This window comes from Camellia sinensis, chromosome 13, assembly GCF_055761805.1.
Source record: "Camellia sinensis isolate YWXY chromosome 13, ASM5576180v1, whole genome shotgun sequence".
Lineage (NCBI taxonomy): Eukaryota > Viridiplantae > Streptophyta > Magnoliopsida > Ericales > Theaceae > Camellia > Camellia sinensis.
Genome location: NC_138973.1, coordinates 21,558,838 through 21,580,855, shown reverse-complemented (window position 1 = coordinate 21,580,855; position 22,018 = coordinate 21,558,838). Strand labels below are relative to the sequence as shown.

The 22,018-nt window shown below is 34.2% G+C and overlaps 2 protein-coding genes across 7 annotated transcripts; both read right to left on the bottom strand.

The window, feature by feature from the left end:
* Positions 1 to 4,962: 4,962 nt before the first annotated feature.
* LOC114274023 (homeobox-leucine zipper protein ATHB-15) lies at positions 4,963 to 16,371 on the bottom strand. Of its 4 annotated transcripts, none has more exons than XR_003633275.2 (18): positions 15,986 to 16,335; positions 15,337 to 15,556; positions 15,053 to 15,212; positions 14,596 to 14,699; positions 14,395 to 14,485; positions 13,268 to 13,363; positions 13,070 to 13,183; positions 12,739 to 12,978; positions 12,575 to 12,649; positions 12,225 to 12,331; positions 11,945 to 12,137; positions 10,589 to 10,774; positions 10,371 to 10,451; positions 9,321 to 9,455; positions 8,895 to 9,229; positions 8,001 to 8,095; positions 6,334 to 6,483; positions 4,963 to 5,416 (listed from the first exon to the last, which is right to left on the bottom strand). XR_003633275.2 is itself a non-coding variant. In XM_028215882.2 (18 exons), exons 2-18 carry the CDS (start codon positions 15,552 to 15,554, stop codon positions 5,270 to 5,272), a joined length of 2,529 nt encoding a protein of 842 aa, XP_028071683.2. In that variant the 5' UTR covers positions 15,555 to 15,556; positions 15,986 to 16,371; the 3' UTR covers positions 4,963 to 5,269. The 4 variants fall into 4 exon arrangements, 2 of the variants coding, with proteins under 2 accessions (XP_028071683.2, XP_028071682.2); XR_014348490.1 differs by having other exon boundaries at positions 8,895 to 9,220; XM_028215882.2 differs by having other exon boundaries at positions 8,001 to 8,106; positions 8,895 to 9,220; positions 15,986 to 16,371.
* Positions 16,372 to 18,424: 2,053 nt separating this feature from the next.
* Positions 18,425 to 21,489, bottom strand: LOC145806054 (uncharacterized). Of its 3 annotated transcripts, none has more exons than XR_014348489.1 (4): positions 20,625 to 21,489; positions 19,911 to 20,006; positions 18,621 to 18,712; positions 18,425 to 18,541 (listed from the first exon to the last, which is right to left on the bottom strand). XR_014348489.1 is itself a non-coding variant. In XM_082901711.1 (4 exons), exons 2-4 carry the CDS (start codon positions 20,685 to 20,687, stop codon positions 19,261 to 19,263), a joined length of 351 nt encoding a protein of 116 aa, XP_082757837.1. In that variant the 5' UTR covers positions 20,688 to 20,738; positions 21,331 to 21,489; the 3' UTR covers positions 18,747 to 19,260. The 3 variants fall into 3 exon arrangements, 2 of the variants coding, with proteins under 2 accessions (XP_082757837.1, XP_082757835.1); XM_082901711.1 differs by lacking the exons at positions 18,425 to 18,541; positions 18,621 to 18,712 and adding an exon at positions 18,747 to 19,452 and having other exon boundaries at positions 20,625 to 20,738; positions 21,331 to 21,489; XM_082901709.1 differs by lacking the exons at positions 18,425 to 18,541; positions 18,621 to 18,712 and adding an exon at positions 18,747 to 19,452.
* Between the last annotated feature and the right edge of the window lie 529 nt (positions 21,490 to 22,018).

The following is a 22,018-nucleotide window of genomic DNA, read 5'->3' as shown; positions in this document are numbered from 1 at the left end:
TAGTTGAGGGAGGAGGGTCAATTGTGTCTTAATCTCACGTAACTTTTCCAATCACAATGAAACTGCAACAAACATGGACATAATCTTAGTTTTGGGATAAACTACCGAAATCTCTGTGTTCATGTGTGTCTCTTATTTACAGCTCTTTTGCATTTATTCTTCTCTGTTTTTCATATCTCACTAATTTTAATTAGGTGTTATAAATTCCTAACAAAAATACTAACTGTTAATTTTATTTTATTTTTTATTCCAATGTTTGCTCAAGCAAGGATGGTTTCCACTGAGGTCAAAAGGAGCATTTTATGATGGGCCTCATCCCAACCAGTGCTCTCATCAGCCACAACACTTTCTTGTGAACCCATTTTCCTTTCTCTGCTCTAATGATGATATTCTTGTTTTTTCTTTCTTTTATCCCTTTTTTTTTCTTCTATTCCCTCTTAGCAATGATGGTTGTGACAAACATCCTTTTCACTTTAGCTCAATGAGAACTCATGGGGGGCTTACATAGTTAGAAGATTCCATCCTTAAAGATCAGTCTAAACAAATAAAATATAAACTAGCTGACATTATGAGAAAAACCAGCTAACTTTGGTTGGCAGAGATTTGATATTTCATTTTTTTTTTTTCTTTTTTGTTTTAAAGCCTGAAGATTTCAATTATGGTCCTTGGAGACCATGCAAAAGGCTCTTTGCTCTCCTTCTTTCCATTAAAAAAAGCTCATTTCTCCCAATATTGTAGAGACAACTTCTTTGGTTAGAGGGTCAAAAGTGCTGAATGTTCACTTTGTAGGTCACACATCTAACATTTTTTATGACTGTTCCTTTCTTCAAAGACAGCTGGTTTTGTTTTTTGAGAGCCTATGAAAAAAATTAGGGGAACTGAAAAAGTATCTTGAAAGGTTGTAAAAAGTTGTGTGATATAGATTCAAATTTAGTAATCATATAGGTTACACGTAAAATGAATCTAGTCTACACATTTCATTTTCTGATAATTTTTTGAGTAACCTTTTTGGATTTCGTAATATTGTTGATTATAATAACAATAATTGGATAACAAGAGCGATCCCTCGGAATGTGTAACACCAACCCACTTGACACAATCTGTGGAGTCTGAAGTGGGGGAGAGATATGGTGGACAATGAGTTGGTTGTGCAGTTTGACCAAGTTGTATATATTTCGAAACCCTAGAGATATGCTAGAGCACTTTGTTTGTCACCACTGCATTCACATGCGTGCAGTCAAAAGTATGAACAAATATGTATATATATTCACATACATACTGATAAGCTTGATACATCCATGTATTTACTTGTCAATAATTCATGCAACAAATTGATAGAGTTCACTGTATGATGCATCTATTGAATCACATCAATCTTACAATAAGGTAGTCAGCACATTGATTACTTTCCCTAAGAGTATGCTTTATAGTGCAGCAACATCTTTGTAACAGAAATCTTGAATTTTCAAATATAGTATGCGAGAAAAATTACAAGTGCATCATCTTGAATAAGTTGTTGGGAGTCAGAGAGGGCACTAGAACAAACTAAGCTACTCGACTTCTAGTGTTCGACTCGTTAAAAACTCGTTTGGAGTCTACTCATGTAAATAAACTAAGTTTGAACTTATTTTGATACACGTTAATTTTCCTAGTTTAGCTCAATAAGTTTATATACACGGTAAAAAAACATGCTACTCATGCTATGCTCAATTAAAGCTCGTTTCAAATCGGCTTAAAATGTAAATAAATAAGTTAAGCTCAAACAAATTTTCAAACTGCTAGCCCTAGAGTGAGATTACACTATTACTTTGTGCATATGCCTTTCTGGAGACAATAGATTTGCTCTCTATTTAGTGGGGAACAAATTGGATTTATTAGAACCATAGACAACACACATGACTTCAACTTTAGGGGAGCAAAGGTTGGAGAATGGTTAAATCCATAAGACACAGACAACGCATCATGGGGTAAAATGGACCCAAAGATATTCCAAGCATTTAAAAGTACAATCAAATTGATGGTAAGGATGGTTCAATATCATTAGAAATGACATAGGAATGATATTATGGAGTTTGATTGAAATTAAAAGAAGGGTATTGGATGGACTAGTGGCCATTCAACAATGGACTTCAAAAGATTTAAATTTGAAGTGGTTATACATACCATAGAGTCTTATGATCATGAATTGATGGGTCTAAAGAGAAAAAAATTAATGATTGAAGGCGATCAGTGCTGTAAGGGAAACATCTCTCTCAATTCATTATTATGATCTTCAATAAAGCCTTACATAAAGACTTTGGAAGTGGAAGAACTTGTATTGAAAAGGGAAAACAGTGATTCAAAATCAACAGAGAAAAAAAACAAAAACATGAAAAGGAAAGAATTTGTGTCATTTCATCAAACCTTGTCATTTTTTAGTAGGAAACTATCCTTGCAAGGGAAAAGTATTGGGTGGTATATGATCACCACTTCAAGCAGGCCTGAAATCTCACCTTTTCATCTTCTTGAGGTGGTGAATAAGCCAAGTGCTTGAAGCAATAAAAATTGGAACTATTGGAGTGGACATCCATGATGTGATTAATTAGCTGAAAATAAGGCGCTATGTCCCTCTGATGTTTGATACTTGAGTGACTTACCATTTTATGTTTTGTTCTTATTCACAAAAGGGAAAAAGAGAGGAATTATTCATTCTCTCTGTCAAAAAGTAAATAATTTCATGCCATTTTCAATATTCCAGTCAATATTTCCTTTTAAGAATATCATAAGATGTTGTACAAAAGATGAAAATTGAGAGGACAGACATAGTTGATGGCAATAAAATTGCATAGAGCTAATTATGGGGTAGCTAATCAGAATATAGGGATTAATCATAAGATTCTCAAACATTATATAGTTCATCAAAACCTAATTATCAAGCTTATATTATTATATACTACTAAATCCTTTAGTGGCCATATAATCTCTCGCTCATTTGAAAATTTATCAATTGGTGCATTCATGAGATACTTAATTCTTCTATCATTCTCCTTCAAAGATCAAGTAAACTTTTAGCATTTTTGGTCATGTGGAAAGATAATCATAAAGCTAAGGCAGATAGCTATCATAATTATGAGAAAAAAAACACTATCATCATTTTGGTAATTAATATTTCATGTCAAACTAGAATCATAATATCAGGGATGGCTCAAGTTCATTTGGAACCTAAGACATAAAAAAACTACAATGAAAGATTAAGAGAATTCTTCCTACTTTTTAACTGTTAATGTGATTGCAAATTTATATTTACAATATTAAAATACATAAAAGTGAGGCATCTTAGTGTCAGGGCCTAAGGTGGAAGTCTTATTTGCCTAGCACTCGAGCTGCTTGTGCATAATATGTTGTTAAAATGAATCAGAGGCTTGTGTTGTGCTTTGTGGGATGGTTGATGTGTTGTGTTTCTCGCAATATTTTGAGTGACAAAATATGAGGATTGTGCTATGACTTCAACCATTGGAATAATGGATTTATTGTGCTTATATGTGTCTTGGTATGTTGAGTATTCTTCTTACGGGACAATCTTTACCATTCGATTTCACCAGTAATATTATGGCAAGCTCTTATTAAGTTTACAGCAATAATGCTACTCAGCAAACTCTCAGCCTAGACGTAATAGATGTAACGTCTCTTGATTTTAGATTAGCTTTCGTAGTATTTTTTTAACCTTTTAAGAAGATTTAAAAAGAAAATAATAATAAAATACAACAACAACAACAACTAATTTGGGAACTAATTAAAAAGGTTACTTTTTTGTGAGTGAAAAAGTTGAATTTTTTTTTTATTTACTTTTTTTAGTTCATTATTTTAGCCAAAAAGTAACTTTTTTAACTGCATTCCAACCCCCAAGAAATCCTCAATCAAGAACAACCACATCTGTTAATTTCTGACTGAATGGCCAAATATTGGCAGGAGTTTCATTTTTCTTTAAGGATGCTCATAACTTCAAAATAACTTGGAAATTTGAAAATTGAGCTTAGAATACAAAGAATACTGGTACAACATATAAATAAATAAATAAATAAAACAAAATTTCTCATTTATTCCCCCCCAAAATTCTCTCTATTATGTAATAAGGCGTCAAAAGTTTGGAGTGAAATCAACCAGTTGTGGGAGTTATCATGGATGAGTCCACGAAGCATGGAGGGAATGGTTGTTTGGTGGTTTGGATTTAAATATAAGTTTATGATGAAGGATATTTGGGAAGCCCTCTTCTTTGCTGTTTTGCGGACATTATGGATCACAAGAAATAGGATTATTTTTTATAATGAGATTTAATCACACTACCCAAACGTACAAAGCATGTTACCAAATGTACTAATTAATTATTAAAATGGTATTTACTTAAATGAGTCAATTATGTAATGGTCAAACTATTAAGTACCAAAATGTGGTACATTCTGCATAATTTAGTAGTTCATTCTCAATATTTGACTGATACATTGAGAAGCATAGCCGAACCTCATTTGTCGCATGACATTTCGTAATTGAATTCCATTTTTAATTAACTTGTGTACAGTTTTCAACTTTTTTCCCTAAGAAAACATCAGTTCTAACCCTACCTAAATGGGAAGAGTCGTTGAAATTATAATTGATCCTCAACATGACAAGATTATCAGCAAATGACATCAATTTGTTTCTTACTTGTTGGGTTTGTTTGCTGATTAGAATTGACAAAAGATTTACTCGTAAATATAACACTCCCTAGAACGTGCCCAATAGAAATATATAACCAGTCCTAAAACAGTTCAGAAAATAAGTTTAGTGTTTTTCAAAAAATGAAAATGAAAATAGAAAAAGTAAACACAACCGAACAGGTTTTCATATCATGTTATCTAGTTGCTATTCAAACAACAGTTCAAGGACATGTTTCTTTTGCAATACTAAGTGGAGATTAAACAATGACATTGGCACAATTAACACGTCTGAAAATAAGATTTTTTCCCCGTCGCTGAGCAATCAGAGAGTTGTTAATGTCATTTAAGTTTAGATATACAATGTGCACACGGATAAAATGCAAAAGAAAAGGCAAAAGAGTATATGAAGATTCATAAATTAAGGTCAGAGCAAAATACAAAGTGTAGGATACCGAGAAATAACCTGAAATGCCTTGAATGCAGCTTGCTTAAACAGCGTGGAGGCACTTCTGGGTCATTCCATACCGGGAGGACAAAAAGGGTGAGATGTTCTAATCTAGTTTTGTTCTAAATCCTATCTTTGTGTTCAGAGCATATCAGACGAAAGACCAGTTGATGAACATGAAGCAGATGCAGTGAGCGGCTTCTTCATCATCCAATACCTTCCAAGCAACTGCTCTCTCATAGGACACCGGCCTTCCCATGCTTGACAAGCAGACACCGCCTTCAAGACAAGCGAAACCCTGCCCAGAAAACATGGGGAGATTAAAGACAAAAGCAATAGACAAACTCAATATTTTGAAGGGGACAAACAATACATGGTTTGAACAGTATTTTACTTCACGCTCAATTGAATAAACCCATAGCAGGAGCCAACAGTTAATTAGCAGCCATGCAATTTGGGAGGCCATGTCCAAGATTAGGTTTTACGTTTTAGACTATTGTGTTTATTAAGACAGCTGGTATTGTCTTGGTCTCGTCAACTATTTCAAGAACTTATAAAAGGTTGAATTAATGCTTTGAGAGTAACAAAGTCAAGAATCGGTGTTAAGCAAGGCCAGCGGTTACAAATGACACTATATGGGTTGAATTAACAAAATATTGAGCCCACTTGACAGTTCTGAGTCCTAGTCAGTCCCAGAACAAGATCATTACCTTAACTCACAATATTAAGGTTGAGGTAACCTATTTCCTAAGAAACCTACCACCAAAGCTCAGGTGGACCTCTCTGAAAATTTCAGTTCCAGTAATGAGGAAAAGCATATATTCAATGAACATGTGGCAAGTCACGTGCCATCACACACTGTGGAAATACAATATGTTTGCTTCTTAAACATTTGGGAATCAAATTTTCTCAACGTTTCCATGACAGTAATGGAAGTCCAAAAATGTACTAGACATATTTATAGGTACTGAACATGAATTGCCAATGCAGCGCCCCCATCACTTCAGTGATACACTGAACATCGTTCAAAAAGAAGATGATGATGATGACAACGACGACAATAGTTAGCTCTTTTTTGGTTTTTGGGGAGATTGAGAAAAGAAAGAATATGTGTTATCTTCATCAGATTTCAAAACATCATTCCCTCAAAGTCTCCAACAACCAAATTAAGCTTTAGCAGTTAATTACTCTTTTATAGATTATGAAGAACTGAACCTGCTGCATGATCTGTGGGAGCTCAGAGAAGAGGGTCTTTTTTCCATGGTCATCAAGAATCCTCTCCAAAGCAATGTCTTGAAGTGCTACCAGAGTTGTCTCAAGAAGATCAAGTCCTGCTTGATTTGCAAATGTAAAAACTGGCAATGCCTGCATTAACCATTTTTAAGGTTAGAATGGTCTATTCACAAGCATACTTAATGCTATTTGTATACTCCTAGAAACTAGCACACTCCTTAGATTTGTGCCCCAATTTAAAATTGAAACTTCATGGGAAAATGCTTCTAAGTTCTAAGACTCTCCTCAATATAACCAATATAGCGAATATCTTAACAAGAGTGATGTCCGCATTTCTTGATAATGTGACTCACACACCCCAGATGTGTCTAATATTATTGCTAAAGAAAGATATCACATGCATTATCAACAAAACAGAAGTATGAGGAAATTTCTAATATAAAAAAAGGACACAGTAATAAAGAATTAACAACAATAGACATGGTAATATGGTTCATATACATGACATGATGGAGCTTCTTCCATATTTTGCAATTGCAAATACAAAAATCCAGATAATTAACTTAATTTTCGTCTTTTCTTTTGTAATGCACTTAAAGAAGACACATAAATTTATAATACAGCGCCATGCATGTGTCCTACTTCAAAATGTGTTGGGTCAATGTGTTTATGTTGTGATGTGTCCTTCCCGTATCTGTGTTACAAGGCCCATAGGAACAAGTTCGAAGAAAATTGAAAAATAACCAAAGATTAAATTACTTTGGAGAGGCAACATTTTACACATCGATAAAACAATAGCAAAATATTTAAAAGAAATGTGTACAAAACCAAGTTTAAAAAGAAAATGATATGGTGGAAGAGTAACAATAATCATAGTTTCAAATGGAACATGGAATTCAGTATAGATTTATTATGATTTAACATTAGATTTATAATATTCAAAAGAAGATACTTATGTAGATGTCACACACACACACACACACACACACACACACACACACAAAATGTGAGATATTTTTATGAAATTTAAATTGTAGAAGGATAGCAAATAGAAAGTTCTTAAGTTGTAGTTGTGTCTTAACTAAAATTTTCCCCTCATATAGTGAAATTACTTGTGACCCTGTGGTCCAAACACCCTAATCCTCTTAATTTTATCTGTCACGAGTCAAACAAGATCTTAAGTCAAATGCATATACTTTGAGCTTACTCTTCTAAGTAGAAATCCTTCATGAAGAATGGAATATAACTTAATTGAAATAAGTTAAATTGTTGGTGGCCGCTACTTGCGTATTATAGCTCTGTTGTTGACTACAAATGGAATTGAAAAAACAAGAGTGATCAACCCAAATGCATAGCAGTGTATCAATTGTCTAAGCTAGTTTGTTTTCAAAGTGACAAAAACAGGCAAGGCTCTAAATAACACAGAACATATTGTTGTACATGTTTACATTGTTCCCATCCTCAATATTCACAATCACACAATTCAGCAGGTAAAGAAAGAATTACGTTTTAACTGGTTGACAAATAAATAAATGTTACACAGCAAGGGTTATTTCTAAAAAATCATAAATGAAGAACATTTAGACTTCTGCAAATACAGAGAACAGAAATTTGTTATAAAATGAGAAGTTAAACAATCAAAAGAATACCTTCAAAGAGCAACACATCACAGCATCTGAGTGATGCCAAAGTGTCTTGAGAATCGATTCACTTCCTTCATTAACAGGTTTAATTAGCTCCACACCTAAAAAGCACCTGTCAAAGAAGCAATCAATGAACCTAGAATGTAAGAAATTTGCTAACTGGTGTCCTTAACTGTCATGGACACTAACTCCTGTCATGTACATCGAATGTCCAAAGTGCTTCTATAACTTAAGTATCAGAAGATATGTTGCTAGCAAGTCCAGTTCACTCACAAATAATAAATTGGGTCAGAGGTGGTCAATTGTACTAAGGCAGTGTTGTCCAAGCTTCTGAGACAAACTACGGAGATTTGATAAGGATGGTCTAAACAGTCCTATACTATTTTAATGTTACCTTAACAACATATTTTCTTACCCACAGATTACCAATTCAAATTAAAACATACTGGAATCTTTTTCTGAAGAAAATTATCATTGCTTCCACATAAAAACCAAACCAGCCTCTTCACTTATACATGTATATATCCATCATAGAAGTACCAAAAAATAATCAATAAGCTCCAAAGAAAGGAACTTCATAACCAAATATCAGATTTGATCTAATCTTTCCTTATCGAATCTAGCATGACTCAACTTAATCGCGAAAGTCAAACTAAAATTCTCGTCACCATAAAACAGCTTCCATGCATGATTTTATAAAGGACCGAATATCAGTTTCCTTGTGGTAAATTTCACTATTCTGGCCAGCATGCAGAATGTCAATTGTAAGCAATGTTTCTCACCTCACACTCATAGTGAAATGTATTCAAATATGAATTCTAATTATGACATGGACTTCAACATGTTGCACTCAAGTAAGAACCATATCTAAGTCGCAAAATAAATGATCTGAAAACACACCTGTAGCTGAGACAGATCCAACGAGCAACTGTGTGTGCTTCTGGAGGGACTGGGGGTGGCCGCAAACCAACATCAGAACTAAAACGAGAAGGGTAGAGTGCCAATGCCACCCTCTGAACAGATGCTATGATGCTTCGCACATACAGACGAGCCATAGCTGCTATATTTTCCTGAAGGTGAATCTCAAATGCAAATTGAAATGCTATTGTCATAACGGATTTTCCACTCCCACCATGGCCAGAATAATCACCGGACCCTCTATTTCCAGTTGGTCCAACCTCAAGAGCAGATGCAAGATCAAGTGTACGATTTGGACTAGAGGCATCCTGCATCATCTTGAAGATTTGTATTAAGGAATGAACTCAACAGAGGGAAGAGCCTAAAAGAACCCATCTTTAGGTTATATCAGACAAGAGAAACACTTACCATCCCAGAATCAAGAGGAATGATGCGAAAACCAGATGGTAGAAGAGGCGCATCATCAGAGAAAGAGGCATCAATTGGAGCAAAGATGAGTTCTGCACAGGCACCAACGGCATTCTCGTCTACTCCACTACAAAGCTGGGGGATCAAATTAACCGGGAGAAGTAAGCATAAATGCTGATTATGATTTTTATGTGCTTGATAATCATAAAATGATTATAGTTACTACAAAATACTTGTGCTATATTTGGTTCACTGAAATGAAAGTAAAATGGGATACAATGCCCATTCCTTAGCCTCCCTACAGAATGACCATTCACTTACAATTGTGAATGATGATTCCATTCACAATATATTTTTCATCATTTTTCTAGTGAACCAACTGTGAGAATGACCATTCTGATGGAATGATCATTCCATTCCACCTCCATTCCAATGAACCAAACACTACCTTAATGCATGAACATAACTGTGTGAGCCTATAACATTTTCCAGAAAAGACTGCATTCTATAACTGTCCAACAATAAGACCTGAAGGATGCTAGCATCAATTTTTTCACACATAACAGTAAGACCAAAATGGAACACTCACTAACACGTGGCTCCTAGATTTGTGACCCCCAAAAAAATGATATACGGAAAAGGAGAAGAGACAAAATGTAAACCCTCAGCCGTAGTTTGTTTTATAACTATTGTTGGAGTGAATCTGTTTAACTTACGTTAAGAATAAATTAGTTTTGGGTTTGGGCAATGAATGATTTGGATACCCTACCATTAATGGATTTATTAAATGAGGACTAGTGGCTGACTAATGTGAAACAAAAGCACCCTTTATAAAATTAAGTCCGACTAAAAACTACTATAAAAATTACAAACAAATAGAACTCTTATCAAGGCTGGCAAGTCCTTTCATGAATGCATGAGAGATGTCTACAACAATATAACTTAAAAGAAAGGCCATTGTACAACATTGGTCCTGCCAATGTGGGGTTCCAGGAAAGGTAGTCTTGGAATATTTGGCATTAAGACATCAATTTAGTGGAAACTACTTACTTGCAAAAGAAAGATGTCTCCAGGCATAATCACGTCATCTCGATAGTGGCCAAAATTCTCAAGTTTAATGACCTCCATGAACTGTTTTGAAGAAGTAAAGCTAAATAAGCATACAACAGCTATGTAGGATAGCCAATTAGGAAGATATCTCTCCCCAGTGGTGAAGCAAAAGACATGGTAACATTTTTAGAAGCCATAAATTAGAACCAAATGCTTGCCTCTTCATGCTCAATAGTGTGAGCCAATGGAAGAATAACCTGTCCACCAAAACTTCTGGCTAGAGTCCCAGGCAAACTATAAGGACCAGCTTTGATGGCAGCAGCTGAATAAGAATCAATACCACTGTCTGCCCATTCTGATCGGTGTTCCCGCAAAAATCTGACAAGTATTGCAGGAGGCACATCCTGCCAAAATAGAAAGAAAGCACAACAGAGAATCATGAGAAACATTCTACAATGGAAAGAACAGGACTGGTTAGACAAGAAGAGAACAAAAAAACAAAAAAAAAAAAGCACACACCCTAGAACTAGGATTATAACATTCCAGTTCCAAAGAAAAGTTAAACATTTTAGGGACCCATTACAAAATGGTGAAAAATGATTTGGTAAAAATTTGGCTATAGACTGATGAACAGTATATCAGACCAATTTCTAGGATTTTTCTCAATAGGTTCTGACATAGATTTTGCCATTGAATTAGAAGAAATTGATTGTTCATCTTAATGCACATCATGAGGTTGAACAAAATTATTGCAACAACATCAAATAATAGGTACATTATAACACTAACCTCATTTTCATCGTCATCAATGTGATGTGAATGAGGGCAACAATGATGACAAAGAAACAATGCCCTCCTCAAGCCACCCAACAATATAAGTGTTCAGCATTATATTACCATATGTAAATATGCACAACAAAAACTAATCATGGTGCTCACTAGTGTCAGAGTCCAACGGTACAATGCTTACACCTCATTTGGTCAAGCAAAGAAATGCGCTACACCATAAAGCATGATCAAATGATTGTGGTTCATGTCTCACACCTAGATATGCTCAACAAAGCGAAATCTCAACAATTGACATCAAAACACATCTTTTTTACCACTTTAAGTGATCTAGATCCATATCACCATTTAAATAATCCCTCACAGAGTCAACCACATTCGCTAGCACTTCAGATATCAAACAAAAATTTAGACTTAAGAAAGTGTTTCTATGTTCCTAATCCCCAACATAACAAGCTAGATTCTGCACTACATGATTAAGCTTTCATTCATTAAATAAGCCTCACTGTCATGTTGGGAAGATTCCTATTGGACATTTGAGGGATTTGGTACCATGATCCTGAAACAAAATTTATTTTCTTGTTGCAACAGTTCTCTAGAAGCCAAATATTTAATCAACCATTATTTATTCACCAATACCCACGTCAGAAAAACAATTAAACCACTAGTGTTCCTGTCTTGCCTCAAGGTCATAACCATACAATGAAACTGCTTTTATGTTCCTGATTCACACTGTATTGAAAGGAACATAAAACAAACGAAGGGGGAAAATCATATCTAAACCTTACTTGTAAAAGCATGGATGCTTTGGCGCATAACACTGCATTGCTCATAGATGGAAATCCATTAGCATGAGAAGGATCCGCACCCATCAATTTGCCAGGAGATGAGTTAACAAGAATGGTGACATCATCAATGCCATCACTTTCAATCATAGACCATCCCTCATCTGTGAACCCATTAACAGCCTCATTAAAACCCCTGCACAACAAAATATGTTAGATTTCCATGTGACAAAAGGTTAGCCAATCACTGCATGGAACAATCTAAACAACTCGAAAAGCCTACTTGTTCAGTCTCTGGCTAAGTGCACGTAAAGCTACAGGTCTTCTCCCCCAACCTGTGACAGTTGGCTGAGAAACCTCTTGCGAAATCTGCCTCAACTGGCGTAACGCCTGTATGAAAATGATAATGTTATATTAGAGCATATAAATCCTAAGTCCTAATTTTCTCTCCCTACACATTTTTTTAAAAATACATTGTTCTAAGCTTTAAAGAAAACTAAAATTAAAAATAACCTTCCCTGCAAAAGATGATTCATCTTATAAAAGTTGGTTATTAACAACTTTACAAGTAAGACTGATACAGTGCTGACAGACTTTAAACTATTATCAGGATGGAATAGAAAACATTCTTACTGCCATGGTTGCCCTTTGAGAAAGCAAGGTTGATGATTCATACAGTGGGCGCAGCACTTCAGGTACACTCAATGGCTGGTTGACATGATCATTAAGCTAGAATTGTTAATTCATCAATCACAAAAAAAGAGGACTTAAGCAAATGTAGAAAGATTTTTACATACCTCTAAATCCAAATGATCGACAATATGGATGATCGATCCACCCCCTTCGCAGGGTCTTATCAGATAGCCACTTGGCAGCATTTCTGCTCTGACAAAATGCTGCACAGGTGGCATACTAGGACCATTCTGAGTGTTGTTCAGTGATCTTTCACAGACCACAAGGCTTCCATCCTCCAAAACAGATGTATAGCGCAACAACCAGAAATCACGAGCAGGAGCCAAAGTAGTTGGTGCATAGAGCTACATCAAGTATACAAAATAGAAGTTTCTCAAGTAAGTCAACAATTGATCCTAGAACAGATAACCCAGACACCAAGTGCAGAGCACCAACCTGCATGTAAAGTAGCTCAATGGTTCCACCATTTCCAGTAGACATCACGTTAAGAACATCCACAACTCGACAATCATGATACCATGAAGGTCGATTCTTGAGGATTTCAACCACCTGGTGGAGTGTCACCAATAAAAATTATTAACAATTCTGAGAAGTGAAACTCTCCCATTACCAAGTGACTGTAACAAAACTTACTCTTGTAGGTTCTAGACCCACAAGGCCACATGCACGTGCTGCCACTCCAGTGCAACCACGAGAAATAGCAATGATTCCAATGGAATCCGGACCAGGCTGTGCCAATCAAAGAGAGATTATAAGAACATGGAGAACTAATAAAACCAATGTTGGTCAGAAATTTGTGCGAAAGTACGACAGTATAAAACAAAGAGAAGATGTTTCGAACAATTACAAGAAACAGTAGTTTGTATCCTCAAGATGGATATGCCTAATATGTTGCATAGCAGCATAGGCCATGCAGTTAAGATGATGCTCGTAAAGAAAGATAAAATGTACTCTTTTCAATTGTATTTTATGAAAAATGAAATTGTGCAAGTTTTATGGAAAAAGGAAGAAAATTGTAATCCACTAGTGAGCACCCAAGGGTGGAACTATTGAGGGTTCAGGGGGTCTCATGCCCCCCTCACTTGGTATTTTTTTTTTTAAATTATGTTTTATTTTATTTGTGCTAAAAATGCTATGCCTGATTTACTAAAATTAGGGATTTTAATTTGTGGGTATTTGTGTTAAAATTAGAAATTTTGATGTGCTAAAATTAGAAATTTTAATTTGTAGTGATTTGTTCTAAAATTGGGGACTTTGATAAGAAATTATTTATTTTTATTTATAAAAGATGATAAAAATTGTCGGGATCAATTGTAAAAGTTTACATTGAAAAATTTTGTAATGAATATTTAAGCTTTTATCGTAATATTAGCTCAAAAAAAAAATCATCTTATTGTTATTGATTATGAAATAAATAAATAAAAAATATCGAGATTGTCACTAATTATTTCCCCCTCAAGATTAATTTTTTGGTTCTGCGAGCAGCTGTATTGTTTTAGTCAACCTAACCTTCTCTTCCCAAAGAAAACAGGAAAAGAATAAAGAGAATAAAAAACAGAAGCATGGGATAAAGCAAAAGGAATTTACTATATCAAAAGTGGGAATGTGGGATAGTGACTGACATGATGCAGTAGTCTGGGTGTTGCTTGGAGGGTTAGCAAGTGTCTATTGGTTCATGTCAATAATATAATAAACAGGAATGGAGTGAAGCTTAACACAATTAAAAAAAAAAAAATTTTGACATTAAAGAAGGCATTAACCTTCATCCCAGGCATTTGGACCCACTCAACAGCAGTTCCAGTGGCCTTTGACAGAAACTCTGTTAAAGTCTCCTCTGCAATGGACAAAAGTCTAGAAAACATACAAGCACAATCCCATGAGCCATATGAAGTCAAGTAATTGTAACCAACAAGAACAGCAATCGACCAAACGAGAAAAAGAAGCACTTTCCGCTAACTAACCCTGCGGGACTTGCATCCCTTGGTGGATGCTGAGGAGTTAAGTGGTTTTGACCACTCCGTGTCACCACCGATTCACAACTTGTGTCTGTGGTGGCAAGATTTGCCTGCAAATCAGTCAGCATAACCCACAATTCAGAAAACATAAAAACAAAGGGGTCTTGTCATATGCATTTAAATGGTTCAAAAGTTTAAAAACTCTTAATTTGTTGCCAAGAGAATTGAGAATTGAGTAAAATAAAATCACATACAAATTTTGATTCTTATGTTTGTTGATGTTCTAATTTCCAAAAGCAAACAACCCCGAAAAGGGACACAATTGCAGGAGAGCAATTTGCATATAAATTTTTATTTTCTTGAGCCTCATCAATTGGTTGAGAACTTCAGATATGAAATTTTTATTTTAAATTTTAATATTTTGAGAAAACGGAGAAAATAGAAAGGAAATGTAGTTCTTTACATTCCGAGTTTGTTGACGAAAATGGCCATTCTCATACACCAACTGTGACACTTGCTTTTGCAGCCTATCATTTTCCTCCATCAACAACTTATTCATTGCTGTTAACTTTCTGTTCACAGCTTGGAGACGAGAGGACTCTTTTCGCTGTTTCTCCCTACATCTGCAAAAACCAAGTACATATATCACTCAATTAAAGACAGTAACAATTCAATACAATACAATACAGGAGGCATCCAAAAGGCTAGAAATTCATCAAAAAGTTATATTTGAATTCCATACAATACCTTCGGTTCTGAAACCAGACTTTGATCTGCTTTGGCTCAATGTTAGAGAGAATTGGGCATTCGCGAATCAGCTGTTGCCGGCGAAGTGAACTTGGTTTTGGACAATCATGGTAGACCCTTTCCAGAGCTTCAACTTGCTCCGGCGTGTACCTCACATATTTTCCATTGTCCATCATCCCCATTTTACCCTCTTTGCAGGCCGAAGTCACCGCCATCATCACTTCAAAATCCAAAAAATCAAATTCCTTAATTTTCACAATCAAACAAAAACCCTTTTCTTTTTTCTTTTTTTGGTATTAAAATTAAGATATGCAATTCTTTGTCAATTCTCCAAATCAAACAAGCATAGAAAAAAAAAACTAATCTGCAATGCCTACTACAAACAATCAGACTAACCAAGCAAATCCTCTTCCTCTGCTAATATTGAAGCAATCAAATTGACAAAAGTCCAATAGCTTTCAAAACTCAAATCAAATTCTTAAGACAATCAAACACGAAGCCACCACTTTGTCCACGCATACATAGATAAGTACATACATATATACATATATATATATAGTGAAGCTTGTGTGTGAAGTGTGAAGCTTTGAGATTATTCAAAGGCAAATTAAGAAAAGTAAAGCGAGAGAAGGAGAGAAACCGCCATTACCTTATTCTTTGAGCCGAAAGGTTGCCGACTTTTTAACTCGCGACTACCACGTAGCATTGAGGGCGATATTTTTAGATATTTCCATTACAGGATCGTCGAGAGAGCTCGAATGATCTTCAAGTTCTAGTTTTGTAAGGCTTGGAAATTCTGTAATTACACGAGAGAAGAGAACATAGAATACGAACGGACAAATAAAAGAAAGAGCTTTCGGTGTCCAAGTGAGTCTTGTGATTTTGTCGCACTGGTACTGCTCCTCTATGCGTATATAATATAGGAATTTGGCTTCACGCAGGTTGAAATTTGAACTGGATTAGGGAGATTATGTTTGACTGAAAAAAATCATTAAATGTAAGGTTCTTATTAGTAAGATTTTTTTTTAAAAAAAATTCTGTTTAATGATTCTTTTTAATTAAAATAATTCGTTTAATGATTTTTTCTGAATAAACATTTTAACGGTTTAGTCCAATTCTCAACTTGAGTCAAATCATTTTCATATTAGGAATTGTTTGCATATTTTTTAATTTTTTATTAAAAGATAGTATAAAAAAATAAAGAAAATAATATAATTTTAAAAAAATTAAAATATATATATATATATTTATAATGTAGTTCAAATAGGTCATGTTTGTTTGGGTGGACATGAGTTTGGGATTTGACTAATAGTCCAATAAAATTATTAATCTAATGTTTGGTTAAACAATTGAAATACGGACTAACAATCTACCAGGATATGGTGTTCTACATATGATGAACTATTCAATCCCACAGACAGGGGTGAAATATAAATTAGAGGACTAAACTAAAGTCTGGACTATTAGTCCTTTCTTATAATCCTACCTCAATCCAAACATAAGATAGGATACACAATTTAAAGGGATTTGTAATTTTAGGACTATTAGTCATGAAAATGCTAATCTAACCTAATACAATCCGTCCAAGTAAATACAGTCATATATACTGTCTAGAGAGATTGTAGTAGAGGGAAGACAATGTGAGGGACTTTAGAAATCGGGAACGACAAAGGAGAGACGGAAGGAAGGGAAATTATTTATTATCTCGGGGATAAATTTAGGTGATATTTTAATCTTAGTATTATTGATTGGAATAGTAAATTTTACTACTTATTTGTCTCCTTTGAAAAGACAAAAAGACACTTATCTAAATTTAAGAGTGCTGCTATTAGCACCTATCAAAATTCTTTGGATCCCCCATTTTATAATTTTTTTTTATTACAATTATACCTTAAAGTAAAATTACATTAAAAGACATTATTAAATGGAACACCCACCTATCAATAAAAACTAATACTTTATAATATTGGACACCCACCCCCGCCCCCACCCCCACCCCCACCCCCACCTCCAACTCCAACTGTACGTATTCCATCTTTGTAAACCCTAAACCTATTACTTTTCATAACCAACTAACACAAACCCTAAATCTATTATTTTTCATAATCATATTAAATCCTGAATGTGTCATCTTCATCACGATCATCAACGCTATTAAACTTGAAAGTTTTGCTTCAAGTATAACGTATACTTCATCACTTATTTCACTGTGTAGAGCAATAGAGGACGAGGACAACAATTCTAGTGAGACCGGCGTTCCATTGGTAAGTTTATCTGTCTTGTATTAACATTCTCGATCTTTTTCGGTCGTTCTTGTTTCGTTCGAGCTATTCAGTACTGGTTTGCTGACTGTTAGAATTATGTTCGGTAATACACTCACTACTACAAATATAGATAAAGATCACACTTTTTTGGTGTGATGTATGTTTTTTAATCACACCTTTTAAGTTTTATTAAAGTGTGGTCTTTAGGAGTGTGATTAAAAATGGTCATTTTTAATCACACTTTTTAAGTGTCATTAAAAAATGCTTTCATCACATCTTTTAAGTGTGATTAATAATATTTAGATCACACCTTTTAAGTGTGATTAAAAACATTTAGATCACACCTTTTAAGTGTGGTTAAAAACATTTAGATCACACCTTTTAAGTGTGATTAAAAATATTTAGATCACACCTTTTAAGTGTGATTAAAAACTTTAGTTCACACCTTTTAAGTGTGATTAAAAACTTTAGATCACACCTTTTAAGTGTGATTAAAAACATTTAGATCACACCTTTTAAGTGTGGTTAAAAACATTTAGATCACACCTTTTAAGTGTGATTAAAGACTTTAGTTCACACCTTTTAAGTGTGATTAAAAACATTTAGATCACATCTTTTAAGTGTGATTAATAACTAATAAAACCTGTGATAAAAAAAAAATTGACATATTTAAAGAATAATCAATATTATTTTTGCACGCGCATTTGAATAATGTAATACACACTATATACTATATTTCGAATCACAACCATATATTGAATGAAATAATATCATATATTTCATAAATGAAAGTTTAATGTTTAAAAGTATATACAAAGAAATTAATAAAAAAAAAATTAACTTTGATTACATACATTAAAAAATAAAAAATAAAAAACTTGAAAAAAATAAGTTCTTGAATTCTTTGACCATATTTTGCATCTCTCCAAGAAATTTTTGACCTGAAAAATAAAAAAACAAATTAATTTAAAAACCGCCAGAAGCATATGAATAAACTTACTAATTAATTTATAAACTTACATTTAGATCACACCAAAAATAATGTAATTTATCCAGTTGTTAAACTGCCCCCAATAGGATTGATACCTGGTGGCCTTCTTTTACAAGAAGTCCTGACAAAAACACACCAATAAACTAAGTCCCTTCCATTATCAGGATTTTCATAAGATAATCATTAGATATTGAAATGCTAGAAACAACATATTCTGAATAATAATCATCATCCATCTAGAAAAATACAATAAAGTCAATTAAAAAATAAGATGAAAGTTGTGATATCCAACGCTGATGAAAATTCTCGAACAAGATTAAGGTCTATACTCGATAAAACGAGCCCATAATTTATTCATCATTCTGAACAAATAGGATTTTGGAGTTAGTTAACTAAATCTCACATACTTACTTGGGGAAGGTAACAAATAAAAAAATGGGAATAAGCATCACAGAGTAGAACTAGACAAAACCCCTTATGCATAACAACAAATGTTAACAGAGCCATGAATGATATGTATAATTCTAAAATTATTAAAAATTATAGGATGGCTAAAGAAGAACTTGACATAAACAAGGGGATTTATATTACGAATTGCTGAAGGTCACTAGAAACATTGACTACAAACTTGAGAGTGACTAGAAACATTAGCTCGCTCACCCTTTTCTTCTATAGCTTCATCTTTAAAAAGCTTCTCAATCTAAACAATGGCCCAAGTAAGAACATAAGCAAAAGGAAAAGAAAGAAAGAAAGGAGCAGATTTCTCATCATTCCATTCGATGTGTCATTGTCTAACATACCGCCATTAGAAACAAATAAAACAGACAAACTTTGAAACCCAAGTGCTACCACAATCAATATCTGAAACAAAGAGAAGGAAACACAAGATATTAAATCAAAAGGCAACAAGAGAACTTCACAGGATATTAAGTTTGTGGAAGTTAGGAATTTAGAGATTTACTAGTTTAATTTGCTATAAGTTGCTGGTAAATGTGAAGATTGCAAGTTTATTCAAGAAGTTGTTTCTATCAGATAAAGCATTAAAAAATAAATAAATAAATTTAACTCCTTTTACTTTAGTCTCGTTTCCTATCTTTTTTTATTTCATTTTGCTTTCCCTTAATAAATCTAAGATCCAAACATGGCCTAAAGTCACTTTAAGGATTCTATAAACTATAAAAAGGCAAAGCACAATAAAGAAAATTCACAACCTTGAAATATCAGTCAAAGCACAGCAGAACATTTGCAAACTTAAATTATATAAATATTTGAACAATGAAAAAAGATGCAAATTCAAGATGAACCTTAGGTAGAAGTACCTGTTTCTGAAGATTCAATAAAGTCAATATTTCTTTTCTCAACTCAAGATACTCTGCACATACAGCTTTGGTTGGAACCTTTGGTTTTAAATTAACCTATGAAAAACAAGGGCATGATTGCTTATTAAGAAGCATTTTAATGGAAGACAATGTGTAAGAAGTGACACCATAAGATAGCAAATTCTGAAACATCGTCCTTTCATGTTTAGAAACATCTAATGAAGAACAATATGTAGTAAACATTAACATGAACATAGTTTGCAACTCTATACAGCATTTAAACAAAGTCTCTTACATGCCAAATAACATATCACCAGTCTGGAAAGCATTTAATTGCCTTGTAAAAGCATATGTAAAGCACTGTAATAATGATTAGATAGTAGTTACATTCACATTCTTGGTATCTGTAGAGTCACACCACCAGAGCAATCATTTTCATCATCTTACTGCTATCTTCCAAATTAAAAGCAACAAATTCCAAGACCCTAGTAAAAATCAGGAATATTATAAACTGTAAATGCAAAATGCATCAGTTTCACTCAATTTTTCATTCAACAGCATGATTCAGAACATTTTGGTGGGAAATCACATCAAACAGTAAGAATCGAATCGTGAATCACACGATTCTAACCACCACACAAACAACTACATGCACTATAGAACCAGAAGCAGAGCACTTCCCTATAGAAAGGCAAGAAAAGTAGATAGACATACTTGCTGGGGTTGTCGAAGGGGCGCCTGCTGCTGTGACTCTATCTGTGACTGGATAACCTGCATTTGTTGATGAGTTTTGTTGCACAGAATTCCTCATACTATCCTTCACGAGCTCTCCTAAAGCCCCAAGATTACTAATGATGGAAGGGGAAAATACGTAATGATAGAAGGGGAAAATAGGTTAGATAATTGTGATGAGAGGGAGAGAGAGAGAGAGAGAGAGAAGCCAGATATATAACAACTTTCAAGAAATGACAGTTCATGAATCAAAACTTAACGAGAGAGACTAATGAAGTAAACGTAGAAAGAGTCACAAAACAAATGATACATGTGAGCACATTATCATGCACATAAAGATCCCAAACATGCATAACATACCTAAAATAGCACAACATTGATTCCAATTTTCCATGGACAAAAATCATATATACCTAAATAAAGTAACATAGTTCACTATTTGATACCAGATTTGATAAAATTTAAACCAGACCAAGCCTGCCTAGAACAGAATTCAAGGTCAACCCAAGAGGAATTCAAACAAATTGCTTCCCATATATACTGCATAAATAATTTTTTTCCACCAATATCCTACTTCAGAGTTCATTTCTACTTTATCAGAAATTCAAAGCCAATAGTCTACTAAACAAACGTAAATAAAAAAAACCAATCAAATTCAAGCTTATAACATAAAAACAGCTTCACTCACCTATACCCCGCTGTTTGAAGGAACATCTTGAGTAGTTCGATGGCTGAGCACTGTTTCTGTAACTATCAGAAAGGACTTTCAAGATACAGCCTAGCTTACCAATATGACAACTCAGCAACTGAGACAAGACTTCCATTGGGACTTCTGAAGAAGCTTCAAACCCCACGTTTGTTAGCACACGAGCTATCACTTTTCTAGATATCTCTGATGCTTGCTCTTGACTGAGAAGTTTCCTGTTTCCATGAGATCCATTTTTTCCACGACATTGATTCCCTCATTGTTCCATGCTCAGGTATTCTGGTCTAATACCAAGCCTCTCAATCATAATAGGGCTCCTTGTCATAATTTGGGGCAGCATATCAAGAACACCATTAAAATCCACTTTGTGGTTTTCTTCCACTCGGTTTATGTGAGGAAGAGCACTATCAGGGACACAATTAAATGGACACATCGTTTCAGGGAAAAAATATGTATCATCATCAATTGCATCATTGTCATTTAAAACCGAATTTCGGAGCATGTTTGATCCATTTTCTAACATGGGATTGCCAAAACCATTAGTTTCATCTTCCTTAAATGCTACTCGTCTTCTCTTATGCTTCTTGAGGGTTTTAAGATAAGTAGACATCAGCTCAGGTGTACGCTTGTCTGTTTCCCGATCCGCAAATGATAACCTATATGGTTTAGT